The 21,016-nt window shown below is 32.2% G+C and overlaps 1 protein-coding gene across 1 annotated transcript in view; it reads left to right on the top strand.

Annotated features, from left to right (window-relative positions):
• The first annotated feature begins 290 nt into the window (after positions 1–290).
• LOC129218509 (uncharacterized) overlaps positions 291–21,016 on the top strand; it is a 45,367-nt gene continuing 24,641 nt past the window's right edge. The window contains exons 1-2 of the mRNA XM_054852797.1: positions 291–388; positions 554–630. Of these exons, the coding sequence (XP_054708772.1) occupies positions 578–630 (53 nt within the window). The 5' untranslated portion in view covers positions 291–388; positions 554–577. The remainder of the gene's footprint in view (positions 389–553; positions 631–21,016) is intronic.

Raw genomic sequence — 21,016 nt, 5'->3', positions numbered from 1 at the left:
TTGTTTCTGACAGAATGTGTAATTATATTGAGTGCGTTCGACGAGCACGACCGAGAGCGACCGGTTAGTTAATCACGTGACAACCAATGATCACGTGCTCCAATTAACCAATCAACTGCTTAGAATAATAACCGCTGCAGTAACCGTTTGATCATAGAACGACGCGGTTAGTAACTGGTTATTTACCGGTCGACCGGTGAGGTTCGTCGAACGCAACCATTGTATTTGCATATGCGGTTTGAAATTGGTACAATGCACAGCAGAGGGCGCCTTTTCAACTTTCAAATTCTGACAGTTGTAGGAAATTGGTTTTCCTTCTTGCTCGTGAGTTCGTGACTCAGCCGTTGAAATCACTCGTCTGGCTCTGCTTCGGACAATTTGAAGAGAAGTGAGTGACCTCATGATTCATCCTCTTTGGAATTTTGCTTTAAATTACGAATTATTTCTCGCTTAAAACTCCTCAAAGCTTTAGTTGTAATTTAGCTCTTGAGCTCCCAAACAAGAGCTTTGTTCATAGAGCATTGTTTTATTCCTTACGTGTCTTTTGTTGTAGATACATCAAAGAATTACTTTCAAAATGACTTCTACGGAGTTCAACATCGGTTATGATGGATCCAGAGCTTCCTCGAAGTAAGTTTTAATATAACTTATGGTTTTCCTTATATTACAACAATGATGTTTGTGGTTTCAATTTTACAAACGCTTTTATTCCTAAAACTGTATATTTCTAAAGAATCTTTCGATTCCGCATGCATGGAATAAAACTTAAAAGATACTCCTGGTCTGTGTACGCAGAATCGGCGAAATTATTCATTTTTGTCTGAAAACTTTTTTGGTAATTAAAAGTCAGTGGTAACGTTTCTTTCGCCGTTGATAATAAAGTTCCAATGTGTTTAACCACCGGATAAAACCGGTTTGTCCAAATTACCTCACGTGGTTCAAATCGGTTAAAATGGGTTTTCGATATTTTTTAACAAATCCCATTTTGCCTTGAACAAAGATAAAAAGTTGAATACTATGCGGACTCTTGTTGATGATGCAATGCATGTTAATTAAAACTTGCGATCAATGTTTTTTTAGTGATAATCACCTTGTAACGGAATATATTATCAACATCAAAATACCAAGGAAAAAATGATGCAGGAAAAAGATCTGTTTGATTGATATCAAATTAGTACAACTCTCTTCCATGCCATGAAAAAAGATAAATTTATAAAAGGTTATGGATCATTAGCAGTGAGGCATCGCCCTTAAGCGAGGGCTGAGGCAGAACTACATGCACTATACCAGGCAGCCCGATTATTACACATCCAGAGACTGGCAAGTTCTAACAGGAAGAAAAACTAATCTCTAGATGTAATAACCGTTCTGTCTGGTATATTGCATGCAGGGTTGCCAGATTTAAGAACGATAAATACGGGACAGGCATCAAGGAGTGAAGGGGGGGGGGGGTATCTTTTAGATTGCGGGCAATAACTTGGTGTTTTTAAGGGGTGCTTTCCGACGTAGAACATCTCTTCATGATAAATCTGTAAAATTCAATCGCAACAAAGCATTAAACCTTACGCAATACCGCCGACCGAAGTATAAAAATTGTTTTCATTGTGATTTACGACGAATGCACAGAGATATATTTTTAGCCTTAGTCTATGAGCAAAGAAAAAGCAACCATTCGGATCCTCATGGTCTGTCGCCAAAACAAAAACCAAATGAAAATAATTTTTGCGTTTGCTGCCACATAATTTTCTTATTGCTCTTTATTTCACACTTTTTGTTTTACTTATTTTTTCCCCCTTAAAATAATGTCGCATTTTGTGAAATGTTATTAGCTAGAATACGGGACTTTAAGTGTCTCGTATGGAAGTTCCCCAGGACGCGGGACGATTTTTAAAAATACGGGACTGTCCCTTGAAATCTGGGACGTCTGGCAACCCTGATTGCATGTGATTATAGATCTGTTTGAAAGCCTATAATTAAGGTCATTGCAATATGGTTTCTAATTAAAGTCGTTGATTATTATAGCATTTGAGTGAAATTATAAGATTTAGTATTATTTGGCTTAAAATGTTAAAGATAATGTATATCTTGCATTGAAATAAAATTAGTATGTAGGGTCAAAGGGGGGGGGGCAATTATGGGTCAAAATACCATAATACAGTCGAACCTCCATATATATCGAACTTCCACATATCGAAATTTTCTACTTATCGAAATCCTAGCAAATTTCTATGTTCATTATATAGAAAAATTATTTCTATGTATCGAAAAAATCTCTATATATCTATCGGGAAAAAAAATTTGAGACATTCGTAGATTTTTTTTCCACTTTAGACTGTTTGTCTCATGAAAAATGAAGGCTAGAGGAGAAAATTACACTTGCTAAAGGTTGTTACGGAACTCATAAGAAATCTGGGGTTGAAGGGTGTGTAGTTACGTCGTTGTTCCGACTGAAGTTCTTAAATTCCCTCAAGTTTATTTCAAATCTTAGCTGTAACCAATAAACCTGTAAAATCAGTTTCAAATTATCCCTTTTGTTTATTGATTATCATTTCTAGTCTTCTTAGCTTCAGTAAAAATCATTTAAGTTAAGTAGATTGATTTTTTACTTTTCTCTCGATCACATTGTTCAGGCCGAGGAGTCGGTCACCTTTAGTCACCTTTTGAAAATTTGGTTACTTTTAGTCACCTTTTGCAACTTTTGTCACCTTTCTTGAAATGCGTCTTAGGATTTTTTTTTTAAAAATAAATCTTTGAAAAGTATCTGAATGATAGCTTTAATAGTGAAATTAATTAAAAAATAGCCTTAAATATGCCCCCCTCCCCACCTTGTTGTTGTTTAAGAAAAATAGCTATGCTACCGGGATATCGGGGAATTTTTTTATCGCTTGCAATTGCACCCTATGAGCAGAACCAGTCTTTCTATCCCTTCTACAGATAGACTTGCTCCTTATTTTCGGGAATGTATGTTAAAGGAAGCATGTTTATCCTATTATACTTTGAGCTTTGATGAAACTACCAATGTGAAAGACAAAAAAGAACTGCAACGAACAATAAAATATTGGTCTGAAAGCCAATGTTGCATCACAACAAGGCATCTCAAAACTTTCTTCTTGGGCAAGGCAGTTGGTGAAATTTCGATTGAGAAGCTATGTGAAGCACTTACCGAGAGTAATTATCCATGAACAAATGTCTCATGCTTTCCTTTGGATGGTCCTTATGTTAATAAAAAGGTTTTTAGGCTGTTTGACACTATTATCCTTGAGACACGAGAAAAAAGCCTAATAAATATTAATACTTGCAGTATTCATACAATGCATAATGCGTATGTCAAAGCATTGCAGTATTTAGGTGAAGAAGCATCTGAACTTCTTCTTAGTACTTATAGCTATTTTGATGGTTGGCCTTCCCGTTAGGAGGACTTCGAAGAAGTGCAAGCTCAACTAAATACACCTCATCGCAAGTTCCTGAAACACAACTACCCATTGGCTTACCCTTGGACTTGCAGCAAACAGACTACTGGAACAGTGGGATGCTCTTCAGTATTTTTTAAAACATGTGCTTTGAAAAAGAATTCAGCTATGCAATGCAGGTCATATAAAGCTGTTGCAAATATTTTAAAAAGACCTTCTATAAAAGCGAGCTGCATTTTATCTTTTCATCTGCTGATTTGTTTATGCAGTTCACGAAACGCTTTCAATGCCAAGCACTTATGATACATAAATTGTACCAAGAAATAGACCATTGTTCAGACTTTTATGGCTCGGGTTATAAAAGCCTTTGTTATAAAGTAAGTTGATTTTTTAAATGTAGACACGAATAAACTGTTTGCAGTTGGTAACAGACTACCTCTTGAAGATCTTGTTGTTAGTGGAGAGGGGACAGATGAACTGTCAAAACTGAAAGAAAATGAAAAGGTTATGTTTTTAAGAGCTGTTAAAAAGCATTGTGTGACTGCATGCAAGTATGTAATGGAAAAAAGTTGCATATCAAACGGGTTACTGAAAAGTTTTAAATTTTTGGATCCAAAAGAGAGAAGTAAATCTAGAAGCTGTAAGGATTTGATAAAGGTTGCCAAAATCATGCCTTTTAATGTTCCACTCAATAAGTTGCAAGATGAATGGAAACTTTTGCAGCTGGAAAAAGATGATGAAGCATCCGAAAACAAAACCATTGATATCTACTGGCAGCAGCACATTTCAAAAAAGGACTCAACTTCCAATAATCTAATGTTTCTAAGGTGATAAAAGCTTCACTTCAGGGTTGGGTTTTGGACTGTCCAAAACTGGTTTAGGACAGGACAGGTGGTTTTTACCTTCCAAAACTGTCCAAAAGTGTCCGAAACTGCCTTAAGCTGTCCAAAACTAGGCTAAAGTTAAAGGGGTGTAATCTAATCAATTCGTTTTCACTGCAGTATTCATGATGCATAAATAAAGATATTAATGAGGTTTAATTAATCAGTATTTGATAATATTTTTCTTCAAAATGTTCATTTAAAAAACATTTTACTTAAAAAAAATTGGGAATAACTTTTTTACAAAAACTTATTTAACAGTTGGTAGAGTTTTGAAAGGAAATTCATAACACTACCAAGACAACTAATTTCAGTTCCATTCATAACGCAAAGGAATATTATTAAATGTACAATATTTAGGTGCAAAAAGCTAATTTTTTTAAATGGTTTTTGCAAATAAGTTTTACATGATTTTTTAACAAAAATCATTTTTTAAATCTTAGATTAAAGAACAAGAAATTGATGATTAAACACTTATATTATAAAACTTGTGCTATTCTTTTTTTTAGTTTACGTTTTTAATATACATTCTGTAACTAAAAAAAATTGTAATTTATTGCATTTAAGTCTATTGCACTATATTTTGAACACTTTCTTTTGCACACACGCATAAATGTAAAAAAATTTAGTTTATGCAAAAAAAAAAAACTCCTGCATACAAATTGAAATTTTTAATGAAGAATTTAATTCCTACTTAACTAGATTAAAATCAGCTGCATAAATAAGTTACATATATATTTATACCTGAATGTTCACATTGAATAAATATATTAAATAGTCAATAAAATAATTTTGACACTTTTTGTTCTGTTTTTGATATTTTCTCACAAAATAGTTTTGGACATATTCAGACACAAGGCTTTTGAACAGGATGGTAAAAACCTTGCCAACCCTGCTTTCATTTGCACACATGTATAAACATAGGGAAATTTTGTTCCTATTATCAAAAATAAACGTATGCATAAAAATTGAAATTTTTATCAAGAATTCAACTCCTATGCAACTAGATTAAAATCAGCTGCATAAGTAAGTTGAAGGTTCTCATTGAATAAATGTTCAATATAAAACATTACTTTGATACATTTTATTCTGTTTTTTGATGTTTTCTCACACAATACTATTTTTTTTAAATATAGTTTTAGACACTAGGGTTTTGGACAAGAGGGTAAAAACCAGGGTTTTTAACATGGTTTTTACCGTAGTGTCCAAAACCTTGCCAACCCTGCTTCACTTGCATTATCACATGGTAATGCTGACATTAAGACTATTTTCTATTTCAAAGCACCTTTTTGGTGAAAATAAGACAACAAGGACTGAAATATTTTTAAACAGCATATTTATAGTTAAAGACGTAAAAAAGAATATCCTCATTTGCTTTCTTTACCAATTGGTCCAGAAATAATTAAATGTGCACAACAAGCACACGTAAATTACACAACATACATGGATGAATGTGAAAGGAAAAAGGATTTGGAATTGAAACAGAAGCAAAAAGAAGAGCAAAAAAGAAAGGATTGTGAAGAAGAAACTAAGAAAATGGAAAAAATTGAAACATATATTGAAAGTGAAACTGTAGAAATCTTTACAAAAAGCATATAGGGCTATTTTGGTAAAAGTCAGTAAAAAGGGATAATCCTTTTCTGTTTTTTTAATTCTTAACAAATTGCTTTTGGTCACCTTTTAGTCACTTTTGTTTTCAAATTTGTCACCTTTCTCACTTTTTTCAAAGACCATCAGCAGTCCTCGGCCTGCATTGTTAAAACGAAAACCCCTAATGTTGCGATAAAGTTGAATTGCTGAAGAATATGAAGATGTATGGTTGGCGTAAAAATGTAATTTCTGTTAATTATTTAATTAACTTTCATTTAATCCGATACTCGTATAAATTATAAATTGGGTTTCATTCACGAAAATTAGCTTTTATTTTAATGTTTTAGGACACTTTTATGATAAAATAAGAGTTTCCATATATCGAAATTTCTATATATCAAATTTTTTTCCGGCAATTTGCTACTTCGATATATGGAGGTCCGACTGTATCTTAATATTTTCTTAAGTATAAAAGATAAAGTGTTTTAATTTGGCATGGGGAGTAAGCTTATACAATTTAGAAATTATTCAAATAATCCCTTTACCTAAAATTACGTTATTTATTTTAAATTAAATGAGTGATGAGGAGTTACCCGGGATCAGGGCAATTATGGCTCACACATGGGGGCAATTATGGCTCACACATGGGGGCAATTATGGCTCACACATGGGGGCAATTATGGCTCACACATGGGGGCAATTATGGCTCACACATGGGGGCAATTATGGCTCACACAGGGGGCAATTATGGCTCACACAGGGGGCAATTATGGCTCACACAGGGGGCAATTATGGCTCACACAGGGGGCAATTATGGCTCACACAGGGGGCAATTATGGCTCACACAGGGGGGGGGGCAATTATGGCTCACACAGGGGGGCAAATATGGGTCACCCCCTTTTTTAAAAATAATCCATGTCAAAGGTAACTATTCTAAATTATCATTTCTTAGCCCACTAAGAGACTTTTTAATGACAAACTTTTATGTTTAAGAAATAATACATTGTAATTGAAATAATTTGATGTTACTCTTACTAGTCTACTACAATTCGCTATTGCTCTTTGCTCTAAGCCCACAATTTGATGAAGAAATTTCTTTAATAGTTGTATGTTACCTTTATCATTTAGGTTTCTATCAACTGCAAGGATTTTTCTTTTCAAATTAACTAGACTGAAAAAAATGCACTTATTTCAAATTACTTCTAGAAATTTCTCGCTTGAACAAACTAAAATTTCCGACACCTTGTTCCACAAAACTCTTTTCTGCTTTTTCTTTGTCCAAAATTTAAGTTACTTTCCCATTGTAGAATATATTGCTTATCATACACAACAAAGTATATCTGATTTTCAAGTACAGAATGAATTCGGTAATAGCACCATCTTTTAACGTTTTTAACGCAGGATTGTTTTTGCAATTGGGTCATTCCACGTCAAATCAACCCAAAAAATGAGATTTTGACACCCATAGTCTCGGATTTTGATGAAACTTGGCATAGTTGTTTCTATTATGGATGTAAGAAAGAATGTAATTTTTTTTGCTGTATCTCGAACGGTTTAGATTTTATGGAGTGTCAAAGTTTTCTGAATTTTACGATTTTTCTCGATGGCGTGCGTGAAAACTAATTCGCATTTATGCAGAAAATAAATTATAACTTCCCTGTTTACCAACCAATATTGTTGAAATTTTTTTTTTAATGAACCTGATTATCCAAGGATTACAGAAAAAATACAATTTCATCAATAATTATCAATAAAAAAATAAGAAAAATTCCTAAAGTACAATTTATTAAGTTTTTTTGAGAAAGTTGGGAGCTATACTTCCAAATGGGTAGTAAATAATCCCATTTTTTTTAAATTTCTGATCTAAAAGATGTATTTTATCACATAAAAAAATAATTTAGGTGGTTTTTACACTCCTTCATTTCAACAAGGGGCACAAAACATTTTTTAAGATAGCTGCATGAAGAAAAAAAACATTAACACCAGCCTTGCTCTCAAAGGGTAAAAATCTGACTACTATTATGCAATTTTGTCTGGAGCATACCTTTATATTGAATATACAACTTATAAATGGTAAAAATTACATTTAAAAATTTTGATTACAAAATTAAATGCTGTAATGAAAATCGCAATCTTTAAAAACTTACCTCAAGGAACATGCATAATATTATACTCTTTTAATTGCAGATAGGAGAACTTGTATTTTCAAAAATTGAGTTGATTGTTTTCATAAAGTTTTGAGAAAATTGGTAAGTTCTTCCAGTTGTTTTGGGGGGGCTCCACAACTGCAAGGACATGAGTAATAGGGACTGCACAAATATCCTCCCTATTTGGCCAGAAAAATGATGGCGAAGGTGCATGAGGATGCATAAAATTTACAGTAACATCTTTTTCTTCTTCATTTACCTCATTCACCATACCACAAATTGTCATATATACTTGCGATGAAGCACCCAGAATACAACTGTTCTATTTTCACAATTGAAGTTTGCTGTTTGTTGTAGAGATTGAAAGTGAGAGCTGGTTTTTCATCACTACTAATTCTTCTTGCTTCAATGTTTCCCAAATTATCCAATGGTCGAAAATTGTGGAACATTCTTGTTCCGGGAAGAGTTTCTACTGATTTAAATCGACTTTCTAAAGTCTGGCGAGTTAAATCGACTTCCTGTTTAGAAATTAATTGGAAGTGAATATTTTTGAAGCTAGTTTTGCAAAACTCAAAAAGATCATTTGTGGTTAATACTTCTTTGCCTAGCTCTTGTTGATAACTGTGTTTTCTGGCTCCACATTTGACAGTACCCCCTATTCCGTCACATTCCGTTTTTCCATGACTAGTTGCGTGGAATGACCACTGAGCTTTTAGTTGAAAGTCATTCTCGTGCATGCACAAATTTATAAAATTGAACTTGTTTTTGTACTGCCCAGCACATCCATCACTGAAGTAGTGAACAATCCTGATTTGAGGGTGTTTCTCTTTAATGAATGCTATTACTATTTCCTGAATCTTATGCACCATAGCTACATCATGTTTTAGGTCATCAGATATTATGCAAAGTGATGAAATATTTTTTTCATTACTTGGACCTTTGCAATGGATCATAACAGGATGAATAGTACATGACTGTGAGGTCCAATGGTAACCTTGAGCTTCATCTTGTATTGTAAAACCATAATTTTCGCTAAAATCCATTGATATTACAGCAATGTATGATGAAAGTTTCTTTTAAATTTTTGAAAAATGAAGTTTGTGATTTGGCTATGAATGCATGTGGAATCAATTTGTTCAATTTTTCAACCAATATATCAATGAATTCTGTCACTGAGCTTGAACATCTTATCATTTCAGTACGATCTGTAGTAACCCACTGGCTGTACTCAACAAGTTCTTCATTTTCATAATTTTCAAATTTAGACTCTAAAAACTGGATTAGGTTGGTTTTTGATGGGCAGTCATCACAATGTCGCAGCATGCATTCTCTTTTTGTGTCCTGGCAAACAATGAAGGACATAACTTTTTTATAATCTTCTACCACTCCCGCCCCCTTAATTAGCAAAATTACATTTTGGTGAATTGTGCATACACACACTAAGTGTGTGCCACTAGCACCAGCCAAAACACACCACTTTGGTCTTAATGAACAGAACTTCGACAAACCTATCTTCATATTTGGGTATTCTATTTTAAATTTTAAATACAGTTCCCTGAGGTTACACAAAATTACGAGTTTTCTTTCGTAAAGTTTTTTCGAACACTCACAACATCCTTCATTCCAGGCAGAATTCTAGAATGTTCACTACTTTGATAAAACTGTTCTACTAATTGAATAGTTTCAGAACTTAACATTTTCCCCGTCTTGGCTCCGGTTCTGCTAAAAAACCTTTATCTTTAAACAGTTTTTGTGCTTTGCGAACTATGTAATCAGAAGCATTGAAAGTCTGTATTATTTTCCTTTTTGGCCACATCAATGCAGCTGGAATTGTCAACATTTGAATTTTTTTTTTGGAGCATTGCTTAAGTCTTTCTTAATAATGGAAATAAGTTGATCTAGATCTTTGGATTTTTGAATAATATCTTTTTCTGGGACATCTTTTTCTTCTGGCAAATTAACTTCAAGAATATTTTTAATTTTCTCTTTTACAGTTTCATGCACTCTCTGTAACTTTTCTTTGCCATAAGATGGTTTGCTGTGTTCTCCAAGTGCATGTAATTTCACTGGGGAGCATCCAATATCATGCAAAGAAGAATTCAGTTCCTCGATTTGTCTTTTTTTTTGTAATTTTTTTAACTCATTAAGATTCAATCCATCATCTTCTTCTGGGGAATTTCTGCTTTCACTGGTTTTTTCAATATCGTCAGAAAATTCATTCAGTTGAGAAAACTTGTTCCTACAATTCGCACAAAGCTTCTGTCCTGGTTTCACTTGAAATCCTTTTGCTGAAATAGTCCTACTTAGTTCTAAAGTTACAATGCGAAGTCCTTTCTGAATTGAAGATTTGTGTCTTTCAAAAGGATCACAACAACACTTTTGTAAAAATTCATACTTTTGCAAATACACACATTGATGATGAAGACAAATAGTTTTTAACTTATTGCTTGCACCTGTTCTTAATTTCAATAAAGTTAACTCAGATTCAGAGAGGTTTTTAGTACTCTTTGTGTCCTTTTTCTTGACAAAACTCAACAAATGACAATCACTATGCGTAACTTCTCCAACGCTACATGTCTCCATTTTTAGTTTACAGCCATGCAAAATCAAAATTTTACTAGCAATTTTTTTTTAAACGACAATATTAGAACAAAAACTTTTCATTTCTAATTACAGCTAAAAATACTGTAATTGGAAATAAGAATCAGTTAAAGTATTAAACTCAATCATATGTGTTACTCAAGCAACAGCTTTTGAATGACTGACTGGTTAAGGTTTGTAGTTCTGTTTCTATGATGATTTCATGTGTGGGAAACCCTAAGTGCAACTGCACAATCTCCAATCATATAATATGTGGTATGAACTTGTATATTTTACACAAGTCAAGGCCATATGTTCTGTTTCAAAAAGACCTAACTTTTTCAGACAAGTTTCATGTATGAGCTCTCAAGGGAGGGGAGGGGCTCAATGAGCCTCTCAAGAGAGAGGCTCATTGGGCCTCTCAAGGGGTTTGTGCAGCTACTTTGTTTATTTTCATTCATCACTTGGAAGTGTAGGAGAAAGGGAGGGGGAGCTCTTATTTATTACTTGATGAATAAAGATGAATGACAGTGGATTATCCTGGTTGATCACTTTTTTTTTATTTCTTTCTTTTTTTTTTGGCTTAACATTTTGGTTTTGAAGTTCCCAGAGAAGTTAGTTAAAACAATTTCTATCTTTAAAGATTAAAAAAATGATGAAGGAAGGGAAAAATTACAAAGGTGATTTTTAAATGTGATAAAATGAATTTTTAAGATCATAAATAGAAGAAAAAAGCGGGGGGGGGGGGGGGGGGTATTGTCAGCTCAATTTTTGAAAGTATTAGTTCACTTATCTGCAGTTAAAAGATTTTTTAACATTATGTATGTTCCTTGAGGTAAGTTGATGATTTTCATTGCAATAAACATGTTCATCATTGCACCTAATTTTTGTAATCACAAATTTTAAATGTAATTTTTACCATTTATGTGTTGTATATTCAATCTAATTTTTCATCCAGACAAAATTGCATAATAGTAGTCAGATTTTTACCCTTTGAGAGCAAGGCTGGTGTTAATGTTTTTTTTCTTCATGCAGTTATCTTAAAAAATGTTTTCTGCCCCTTGTTGAAATGAAGGAGTGTAAAAACCACCTAAATTATTTTTTTATGTGATAAAATACATCTTTTAGATCAGAAATAAAAAAAAATGGAGGGATTATTTACAACCCATTTGGAGATATCTCATTTTAAGTATAGCTCAAAACTTTCTCAAAAAGAATTAATAAATTGTACTTTAGGAATTTTTTATATTTTTTGATTGATAATTATTGATGAAATTGTATTTTTTCTGTAATCCTTGCATAATCAGGTTTATTTAAAAAAAAAATTCAACAATATTCGTTGGTAAATAGGGAAGTTATAATTTATTTTCTGCATAAATGCAAATTAGTTTTCACGCGCGGCGATCGGCAAAAATCGTAAAATTCAGAAAACTTTCCATTCCATAAAATCTAAACCGTTTGAGATATAGCAAAAAAATTTTGCATTCTCTCATAACTTTATAAAAGGAACAATTGTGCCAAATTTCACCAAAATCTGAGACTATGGGTGTCATGACTGGGTTGAAGTGACATGGATTGACCCAATTGTGCTATTGCATATTCTTGTCGTTGTCATAAAAAATTCCAAAATAAGCTCATTTTACATTTAAACGCTGTCTACATCAGCTTGTTGAGGTACTATTTTTATTTTTTTGCAAGCAGGGGTTTTCTCATTGACTATACAGTTGTGAATTTCGATTTCTCTTGCAGTTACGAGATAGACATCAACTACATATGTGAATTCGATTTCTCTTGCAGTTACAAGATCGACATTGACTACATATGTGAATTTCGATTTCTCTTGCAGTTACGAGATAGACATCAACTACATATGTGAATTTCGATTCTCTTGCAGTTACGAGATAGACATCAACTACATATGTGAATTCGATTTCTCTTGCAGTTACAAGATCGACATTGACTACATATGTGAATTCGATTTCTCTTGCAGTTACTAGATAGGCAAGAGTTTGATTTGTTATAACTATCGAATTTGTCCCCTTATTTGGTACTAAAGTGATTTGCATTAATTTGCTGCTTATTTTGTTTCTTGATGTATGCCATAATTGCATGCTGACATAAATTATCTTCAAAGCTGAAATTGATTTGCTAGCAAAAAGGGCATGAAAATATCTTGGTTCTACTTGGAGTATTAAAATTTCTTTTTGAGAGTTTGGCACAGAAAAGGATAAGCTGGAGTTGATGCTCATGTTATTCACATAGAAATAAATAAGAAAAACATCTAAAATATCAGAAAATATACTGATCCAGAATTACCCCAGTGATCCAGAACTACCCCGCTAAACTGGGGTATAAATCGGCATAGTTTTATGCTAACTTTTTTTAAAAGAAGAAAAAATGTATGTAGGTATGAAAAGCTTAGACCATTTGCTATTAAAAAACAGCACCAACAAAATTATTCCTTCAACAGTGTTTCACCAACACAAATCTTGAAAAAAACATGATTTTCCGAGGTAATCTTTTTTGAAAATGTTTTTATAGAAGTGTGAAAACTATTTTTTCTCTCTTATTTATTTCACTGTTGCATTGTTTTTGACCTTAGTATAGGAAAGTTAAAAGTATAAGGATGACTTAGCATAATTTAGTTTTTTTGCGAAAACGTTTTACCAGTGAAAAGTTGGTGAAAATTATTTACCCTGGAAAGAGTCGCTCATATTTCTCCTGTGTGACCCTATGTTTCTGAACATTATAGTAGACAAATTATATCAGAACTTTATTATAAATAATTGATGAGGGGACCTACTTTTGGTTCTTCACTACTCCTTTTAAAAAATGTTTCTATTTCTGAAGAACGTTATTTTAAACATTTTTGTGTATTTGCAGAAACATCCTGTATTTATTTTTTAAAAATGTGCCTGTGTGTATAATTTTGTAATGTAAAATAGCACTTAATACCGTTTAGTTTGCAAATTTAGTTTTACATGTGTTTTTACAACTAATGAACAATTCCTCCATGGAAAGGGGCAAGATATTTTTGATGAAAAGAGTCTTTAATTCAATTAAAAGGGGAATTTTGACAAATTTAAAGTTTTCTCCTATCTACCTTCTCCCAATATCAAAGATAGACTAAACCTTCAGTTCCTAACTCAAAATTAGTTTCCAGGGGTGATTGCACTTCCACACTTTAAGATTACTAGACGGTTTGTAGCGTACATAAATTTCCGTGGCTCCCCCCTGCAAGATTTAGAAGAGTGTCCCCCTCATAAGAAAATTTTTTTGAATATGTTAACATAGATAACATAGATTTATATCATGTCAAGTATGATACTCAATTTAAGAAATTTTTTCCTTCACATTTTTGTATTTATTTGAAATTTGGCTCATTGATTCTACCTTTCAAGGTTATCAAAAATCCAAATTTTTAGATTTTTATCCTTTTTTTAATAGGATTTTGATTTTTAGAAAAACCCTCTTTTTTCATGGATGCCTGTTCAAAAGATGGACGATAACTCATCACCAAATATAGATTAAAATGCTTTTTACTAAATATTTTTAAGTACATTAGTTGCAGTTTGATAAGATTTGCAACATAACTTAATTTTATAAAAAATTTCATTTACAAAAATAAAATTTTAAATTTCTCTAAAAACGTAGACTGAATTTTTAAAAAAATTCTCATTTTTATGTATTTTATCTTAGTGTATGCAAAATTTCAAGTTAGGATCTCTTATGGGATCATATTTTTATGAATATTTGAATAAAATTTGACTAAATGATAGTATTTAGATTCTATTTAGTTAAATGTGGGGTTCTCTTGCTAGTGATAGTCTAGTGAGTTGGAAATAAACATGATTATGCTTGAAATGAGCTGGCATGAAATTAGATTGGTAAGATCTTCCCCCTCCCAAATGCACCACCAAATTATAAATTTCAGGTATTAAAATTCCATCCTTAGGCTGTGACCTTGTTTCGGTTAAAAAACTATCCGTTTTAATTTTTTTTATAAAGATACTTTTTTTTATTTGAAAATTAACAGTCTGCCACATTTTTTCTTTTCTTTTTTTCTTTAATTTTTATTATGTTTCGTTTTTGTTTCATTTTTTGTTTCGTTATGAGATTTGTAACCTTATTTGATTTACCTCATTTCCCGATCGATGCATTTCACGGTATTTGTGACATTTAGGGGTGTGTCCGTAGCAAAACTTATTAAAAGGTTAAAATTTTTATATATATTGAAAAAGCACATTCCAACGGACATGTATGCCATATTTTTTCTTTATTTACTTTATATTATCCATGTAATCAACATCAAAAAAAAAAAAAAATTTATTGTTATGGACTCTACATTAAGTTTTTCTTCAACAGTGATTTGAACTGAATTTCAAACCAAAACTGGTGCTTGGGACAAATAACGTAAAGGATTATCTCTAATACAATCAAAAAGTGCATTCGTTAAAAAATTATAAGTTGTGAAAATAGTGATTGTAGAGTCCATAACAATAATTAGAAGAAAAGTTTTGTTAAAATTTTTATTTATGCATTTTATATCACTAAATTGAATATTTTCTAACTTCTCCTATATTGTTACAATATTCTAAAATAAGTTCCATGAAAATTTAAATTCTGTATTTTTTATTAATTTTCTAAATTTGGTTATGGACTCTACAAAACGTTACGGACTCTACATTTGGCAGTTGTTTCAACACAATAGAAGAAATAAAAGTAACCCTTTAAAGGGAATTACAACTTAACTTTAAAAAAACTTCAAATTTCAGAAGAATTTTTACTGCTCAAATGTATAGGGGGAGTCGGGACACATTGGTCAGGCTCTCTCCTTTCCTTCTTTTTCTATTTCATCATAAAAGTCAATTAGTAGTTTTATTTTCTACCATGAGTTACATTAAATATTTCTCATCCCAGAAAATTTTCAATTTATTGCCTTTTTTACATATTTTAAGAGAACTTTGAAGTGAACCAACCTGTTACAGTCCCGGGGTCCACATTACAAAAACAATTTCTATTACATTTTTAACGTTCGATATTATCCAACATTTATACCAAACAAATGTTTTGTGATTAGAATCAAAAACCAAAGTTTAAAAATCAATATAATTAAAATTGACCAACATCTACTATTAAATTTTTTCAAGAATCAGCGCAATTTATGTTTTTAGCAACTTCAATTGCCAATACTGGAGTATTGTTTTTTTATTGTTCTAAAAGTTTTGTGGGATTTCTAAAAGTGAACCAACATACCCTAGGTTCTTGATCTAAAAAAAGTTGTCCTGATTTTTTTTTTTACAACTAAAAATAAATTGCTAAAAACTTATTTTAGGAGAGGAATTCAATTGATTGCTTCATTCTTCATGAAAACCATTTAGAAAACTAAAGTTGCTTAGTTATGAAAGTTAATCAAAATAACTACCATATGATTTCATTATAAGAATTGTAAAACTATACTGCCGTGTGCAGGTAAAGGGCAGTAACTGCAAATTTTTCATTTTTTTTCATTTTTGTCATCTATTGTACATTATCTTTAATGTACAAGCTTGCTTATTTGGTTTCCGCTGAAAAATTTGTCTAGAGAAAAAGCAGTCTAAATCCAGCATTTTTCTAAATTGTTTGTATTGAATCCAAAACGCACTTCTTCAAATATCTCAAACTCATTTCTGCAGATACTACCATTTACCAGCACATGGCAGTATAGGCGTAGGCGCTATTTTATGTTGGTTGTAAATTTAAAAAGGTATTAAAATTATCAAAGCCGGTCTAACGAGCCTCAATTTCCCCTATTATATTATGGGTTGTTGACTGATCTGGTAGTCTCTAATTCCAGTATATTTCCAGTGTGACATTTGAAAAATTTCCAGTGTTATATTGTACAAAAAGAAAATCACTTTCACGATAAAATAAAGGAACAAAGTAAGGCATGTCAGATGTTATTTAGTGCATTAACCTCTTAACTGCGTAGCCCGAGCCGAGCTCGGGGTGAGGTTTATGTGCCTTTAACTGTGTAGTCCGAGCCCCTTGAGTAGGGGCAGTGGACTTTCCTGCAGTACTCGAAGCAACTAACCGCGGGAGTCTTAAGATAAATTCCGAAAAAGGAGCAACCGTGAGTAGGTGGAGAGTCAGTTGTCGATCTAATTTATTTCCGCTCACTGGACAGGCGCACATGTTCGAGAGCTATGAATAAGTGCATCCTAACACTGCTTGAAATGGATGTGTACTCAGAAATTGTGTATTTTTAGATTGAAAACAGGTACTAAAAATGAATACTCTCGCAAAATGCTGAAAATGAAGTTTTCATTAAAATTAATTATCAAATACAAAAAGATCTGAATTAGAAATCTTAGTCTGAAATAAATGTAAAAGTATAACTAACGTGCCAGCATAAAATCTTTATTAATCTGTTCAAATATAAATAACCTGTCAACTATACTTTTTCAAAAATATCATAAATTTAATCTCTCTGATAAAATGAAAGTTCATGGCACTAGCGTCCCTAGGAACTCTAACTGACACTATTGTCCGATGTAATATGAACTTAATCTATTAATGTGGGTTATGTCATGTATCTTATTTTTTTATTATTAATTCTTTTCGATTTTTTGCGTTAAATCCGGAATTGAGAGGAAAATTTTCTTGTCACACAACACAGTTCCGTAAAATTAAATTTTTGATATTTGCAAAAAAAGATCATGTTTACAAGCGGTTTAAAATAATGAAATAAAAGCACCATTTTGGTTTTAAAAAAATGCAAAGTCCCCCCGCCCCCCAAAAAAATGCTGACATCTGTTTTGGAGTTAGAAGCCCGTTTTTCAAAGCAAAAAGGTACGAGGTTATTGGTATAAATGCATACTTTTCCATTAAATAAATTATTTTTTATGAAGTATGTAATACCATCGCGAAACTCTTATGCTTTATCAACTCTTGAAGAGGAAGTATGAAAGGTTTTTAGAGCAAATTCAATGTGTTCTGAGTACTCCCCTAAACATTCGAGGTAATCTACAATACTTATCACTTAATATTAATCCTGAACTTGGACTGATATTTGCAATTCAAGTCTTCTGAAATATATTTATTTATGAACTGTTACGACAAACCCCTCTCAAGATAAAATTCTAACTTGTTATACGGATATCTGTTTTGCACTTTTCTTTTCTCTACAGAATGCCTTTCCGTCAAGCTCTTAATAAATTTCCTAGTATGAAATAAATAAATATCTGAACAAAAAAGTAAATGGGGGAAAAAATGAACAACTTTGGAAACAGCACAAGTTTACCAAAAACTGCAGTCACATGTTTCGGGAAAAATGGGGGGGGGGGGGGGGGGGCAAGGAAGACCTTTTTCATAGCAAAAATTTTTTTAACTTAGGTATGGACTTTATTGGATGTTCTGATTACCTTATAACATCCAAAGCTCACATCTTCTTATATTACAAGTTTCTCATTGCAATCCTCCTCTTCACTGCAATCCCCTTCTATCTGTAACTTTTTTTTGCAAATTAGTGCTGTTTAAACGATGTTAAACTTATTAATTATCAAGTGCTTCAAGTTTTTATTTAAAAATAGAAAAATATTACATATTGCACCTTTTATGCAAATGTTTTCAAAGGAAAATATTAATTATTTTAAGATGAAATTGCGAAACGCTTCTCATACACCTGGTAAAGCTCGAACTGAAAAAACTGCAGAGAAACATGATGCATTATTATATATGCAGGGTGTCTCAGTTAAATGTTTCAGAGCTCCTAGGAGGGGTGGGATGCATCCTGACGACTTGAAATTATATCGCATTGCGGGGTCAGAAATTCTTTCTCTACCCGAGAAATTCGACATATGCCAGAAGTATTGTGCGAGTTTTGTTGGCAAAAAAAGAGCATTAAATTTAGATTTAAAATATCTAGTACGTTTTTCTCAAATTTTGAGTTGTGTCACTTTCCTTGCAAGAGTGTGAGAGATAAAGATATAATTAGAGAGAACATAAGCAGCTGGTGCACAAAAAAGTTGGAGATACATGGGGGGGGGGGGGGGGTAGGTAGGCGGTGCCTGTACAGGTGACTTTTTCTAAAATTTAATTTTAACGTCATTATTGATTAACAGACCTTTTCTCAAAATGTCCGGGGCACGACCTCAAATATTGGGACTAATGGTCATATAGTACTTCTTTCAATTCGATGCTACATTTTTTAATTTGAATAAAATAATAGGAACCTTTTCTTTTGAAAGAAAAGGGGGCAGTTGTCCCCCACACTAGTCGATTATAAATATATGTAAACAGAGAAAGAATCCAGTTGGACGTTTTTATTTTATTACAAAGAGTCGGCTGAATCTAAACTTGTACGGCGTTTTAGTTTGTGTAAACTAAACGTAGTGCAAAACAGTCGTGGCATAACGTGAATCAATTAAATGTATGAATCTGTAATTATGTAGTTTAGGAGAACGAAGGGGAAGGAATGCTGCCCCCCGAAATATTTGAATTTCTATATTAAAAATAATGCAAATTTTTACGTAAAATCGCTCAAAGCCACCTTTACTTATGCTGTTGCTTTTTGTGGTCCCAAACCCCAAGTTGAGGCTAGTAGTTTTCCTTCTAATCAATATGTTCTTCTTGTTTTTCCTTTAAAAAATAAGATTTAAAAAGTAGCAGTTATCACATCGCGTCACTTTTACTATTATAGAGTGACAAGGTATAAAATACAACACGTGTGTGTGAGCTGTTTGCACCCCAAAAAGATACCTATTCAGAAAGGCTTAGAATGCGATGCGAATAAAAGGTTTCAGACACTCCCAAGAGAGATAGATGAATACGGAAACAGGTTCGCTGTCATATCAGAGCATTCCATTAGCCCTCCTTTCTTTGCCACAAACACAATTGTGGAATGTGTAGTTTTATAATAGCAAGATTCACTAACAGCTGGTGAATTTGAATAGAAAATCTTAAGTCAAAAAAATGTCAAAAAAAAAAAAAAATAAAGTAATAATAAATTTAATCAATGATAAAAAAAAAAAAATTAAATAATACAGTAAAATCTCATAGCAGCGAAAATACCTATGCAAAGAAATTTCCATTTCAACGAAATAAATATTCAATCCCATTTTTATTTCTCGTATACATTCAACACAAGATGACTGGTTTTAGAAGAAATTGATCAGAGAATATTCTTACTTTTCATTCTGAAGCTGAAAAAGTAAAATATAGTTCTGCTATAGGAAAAAAATATTTAAAATCAGTGAAACATAGTAAGACTCTAGGTTTCACGAACAGACATTATGTTTATGAGACCTAAGGAAAAGTATTTCTTCCTCGTCAAAAGTATCATCACTTTACCAGTAAAAACTCGACCTGTCTCTTCACCTCAAAACGTCTTTAATGTAAAGTAAATTTCAAGTAAAGTTTCCTTTAATATTTTTAGTTAAAGGTAAATGAGGTAATCCTGTATTGCGTTTTTTTTTCTTTTTTTTTCAATGTGTTTCAAATCAATATGTGCTGAAAAATTCTTTTTCTTTTTTTTCCTTTAACACATTTAGTTTTCTTCCGGTAATACTTTCCATAAAATTAAAAAAGAAAATCTGTTCGGAGTATCCAAAGATTCGGACATGCAAGGTTCTACTGCATATAGTAAACAATCTAGAATGTAAAATAAGAAATAACTCCAAAAAGCACGATTGCAGATTACTGCAGACACGTGTTTCGGCGTTACAAGGAACACCTTTTTCAACGCAAAAGAAATGAGCTTATGGAGGAAAAGACATCCGAAAGCTCATTTTTTTTTTGCATTGAAAAAGAAGTTTCCTTGTAATGCCGAAGCACGTGTCTGGAGTAATCTGTAATTTGTGCTTTTTTGACGTTGTGTCACTTCTTATTTTACTTTTTGACACAAAGGTATTTATTTAACTAATCTTGGATGCATTCAAAACGAAGCAATATTCCTACAATGCACGATATATTTTCAATAAATATGAACAAGAAAATTAAATGCTTTGATTATACACATAAATTGGATCGATATTAGAAGAATACTTCTTATACGTTCTTTTCGTTATTCCCCTCCCCCTTTTATTCTCCTCCCTTTTAACAAATGTTGCAACCGAATCCAAGCAATTTAGTTTTTATCATGATCAAATTTTCACCGTCACTTGGGACGTTTAGCCATGAATATGAAAAATTAAGAAATAAGAACAAATTTTAATAGTTTGAAAGAAAAAAGGATAAAAATACAAAAATGTATGCCTTCCCCTCTTACTTATATATACACGTATAATATATATGTATTAGTTTAAACATGTACTAACACAACCCCCAGATCTTTTTCGAGTACTAATTCTAATCACAGAAACTAGATTCTAATGCTCGTTCAAGCACGAATTCCCACTTCGATTCTTCTACAATAGTTCAGGTTTTCTTT

The sequence above is a fragment of the Uloborus diversus genome, chromosome 3 (assembly GCF_026930045.1).
Source record: "Uloborus diversus isolate 005 chromosome 3, Udiv.v.3.1, whole genome shotgun sequence".
Lineage (NCBI taxonomy): Eukaryota > Metazoa > Arthropoda > Arachnida > Araneae > Uloboridae > Uloborus > Uloborus diversus.
The sequence above is the reverse complement of the archived record's forward strand: the minus strand, read 5'-3'. Positions and strand labels throughout refer to the sequence as shown.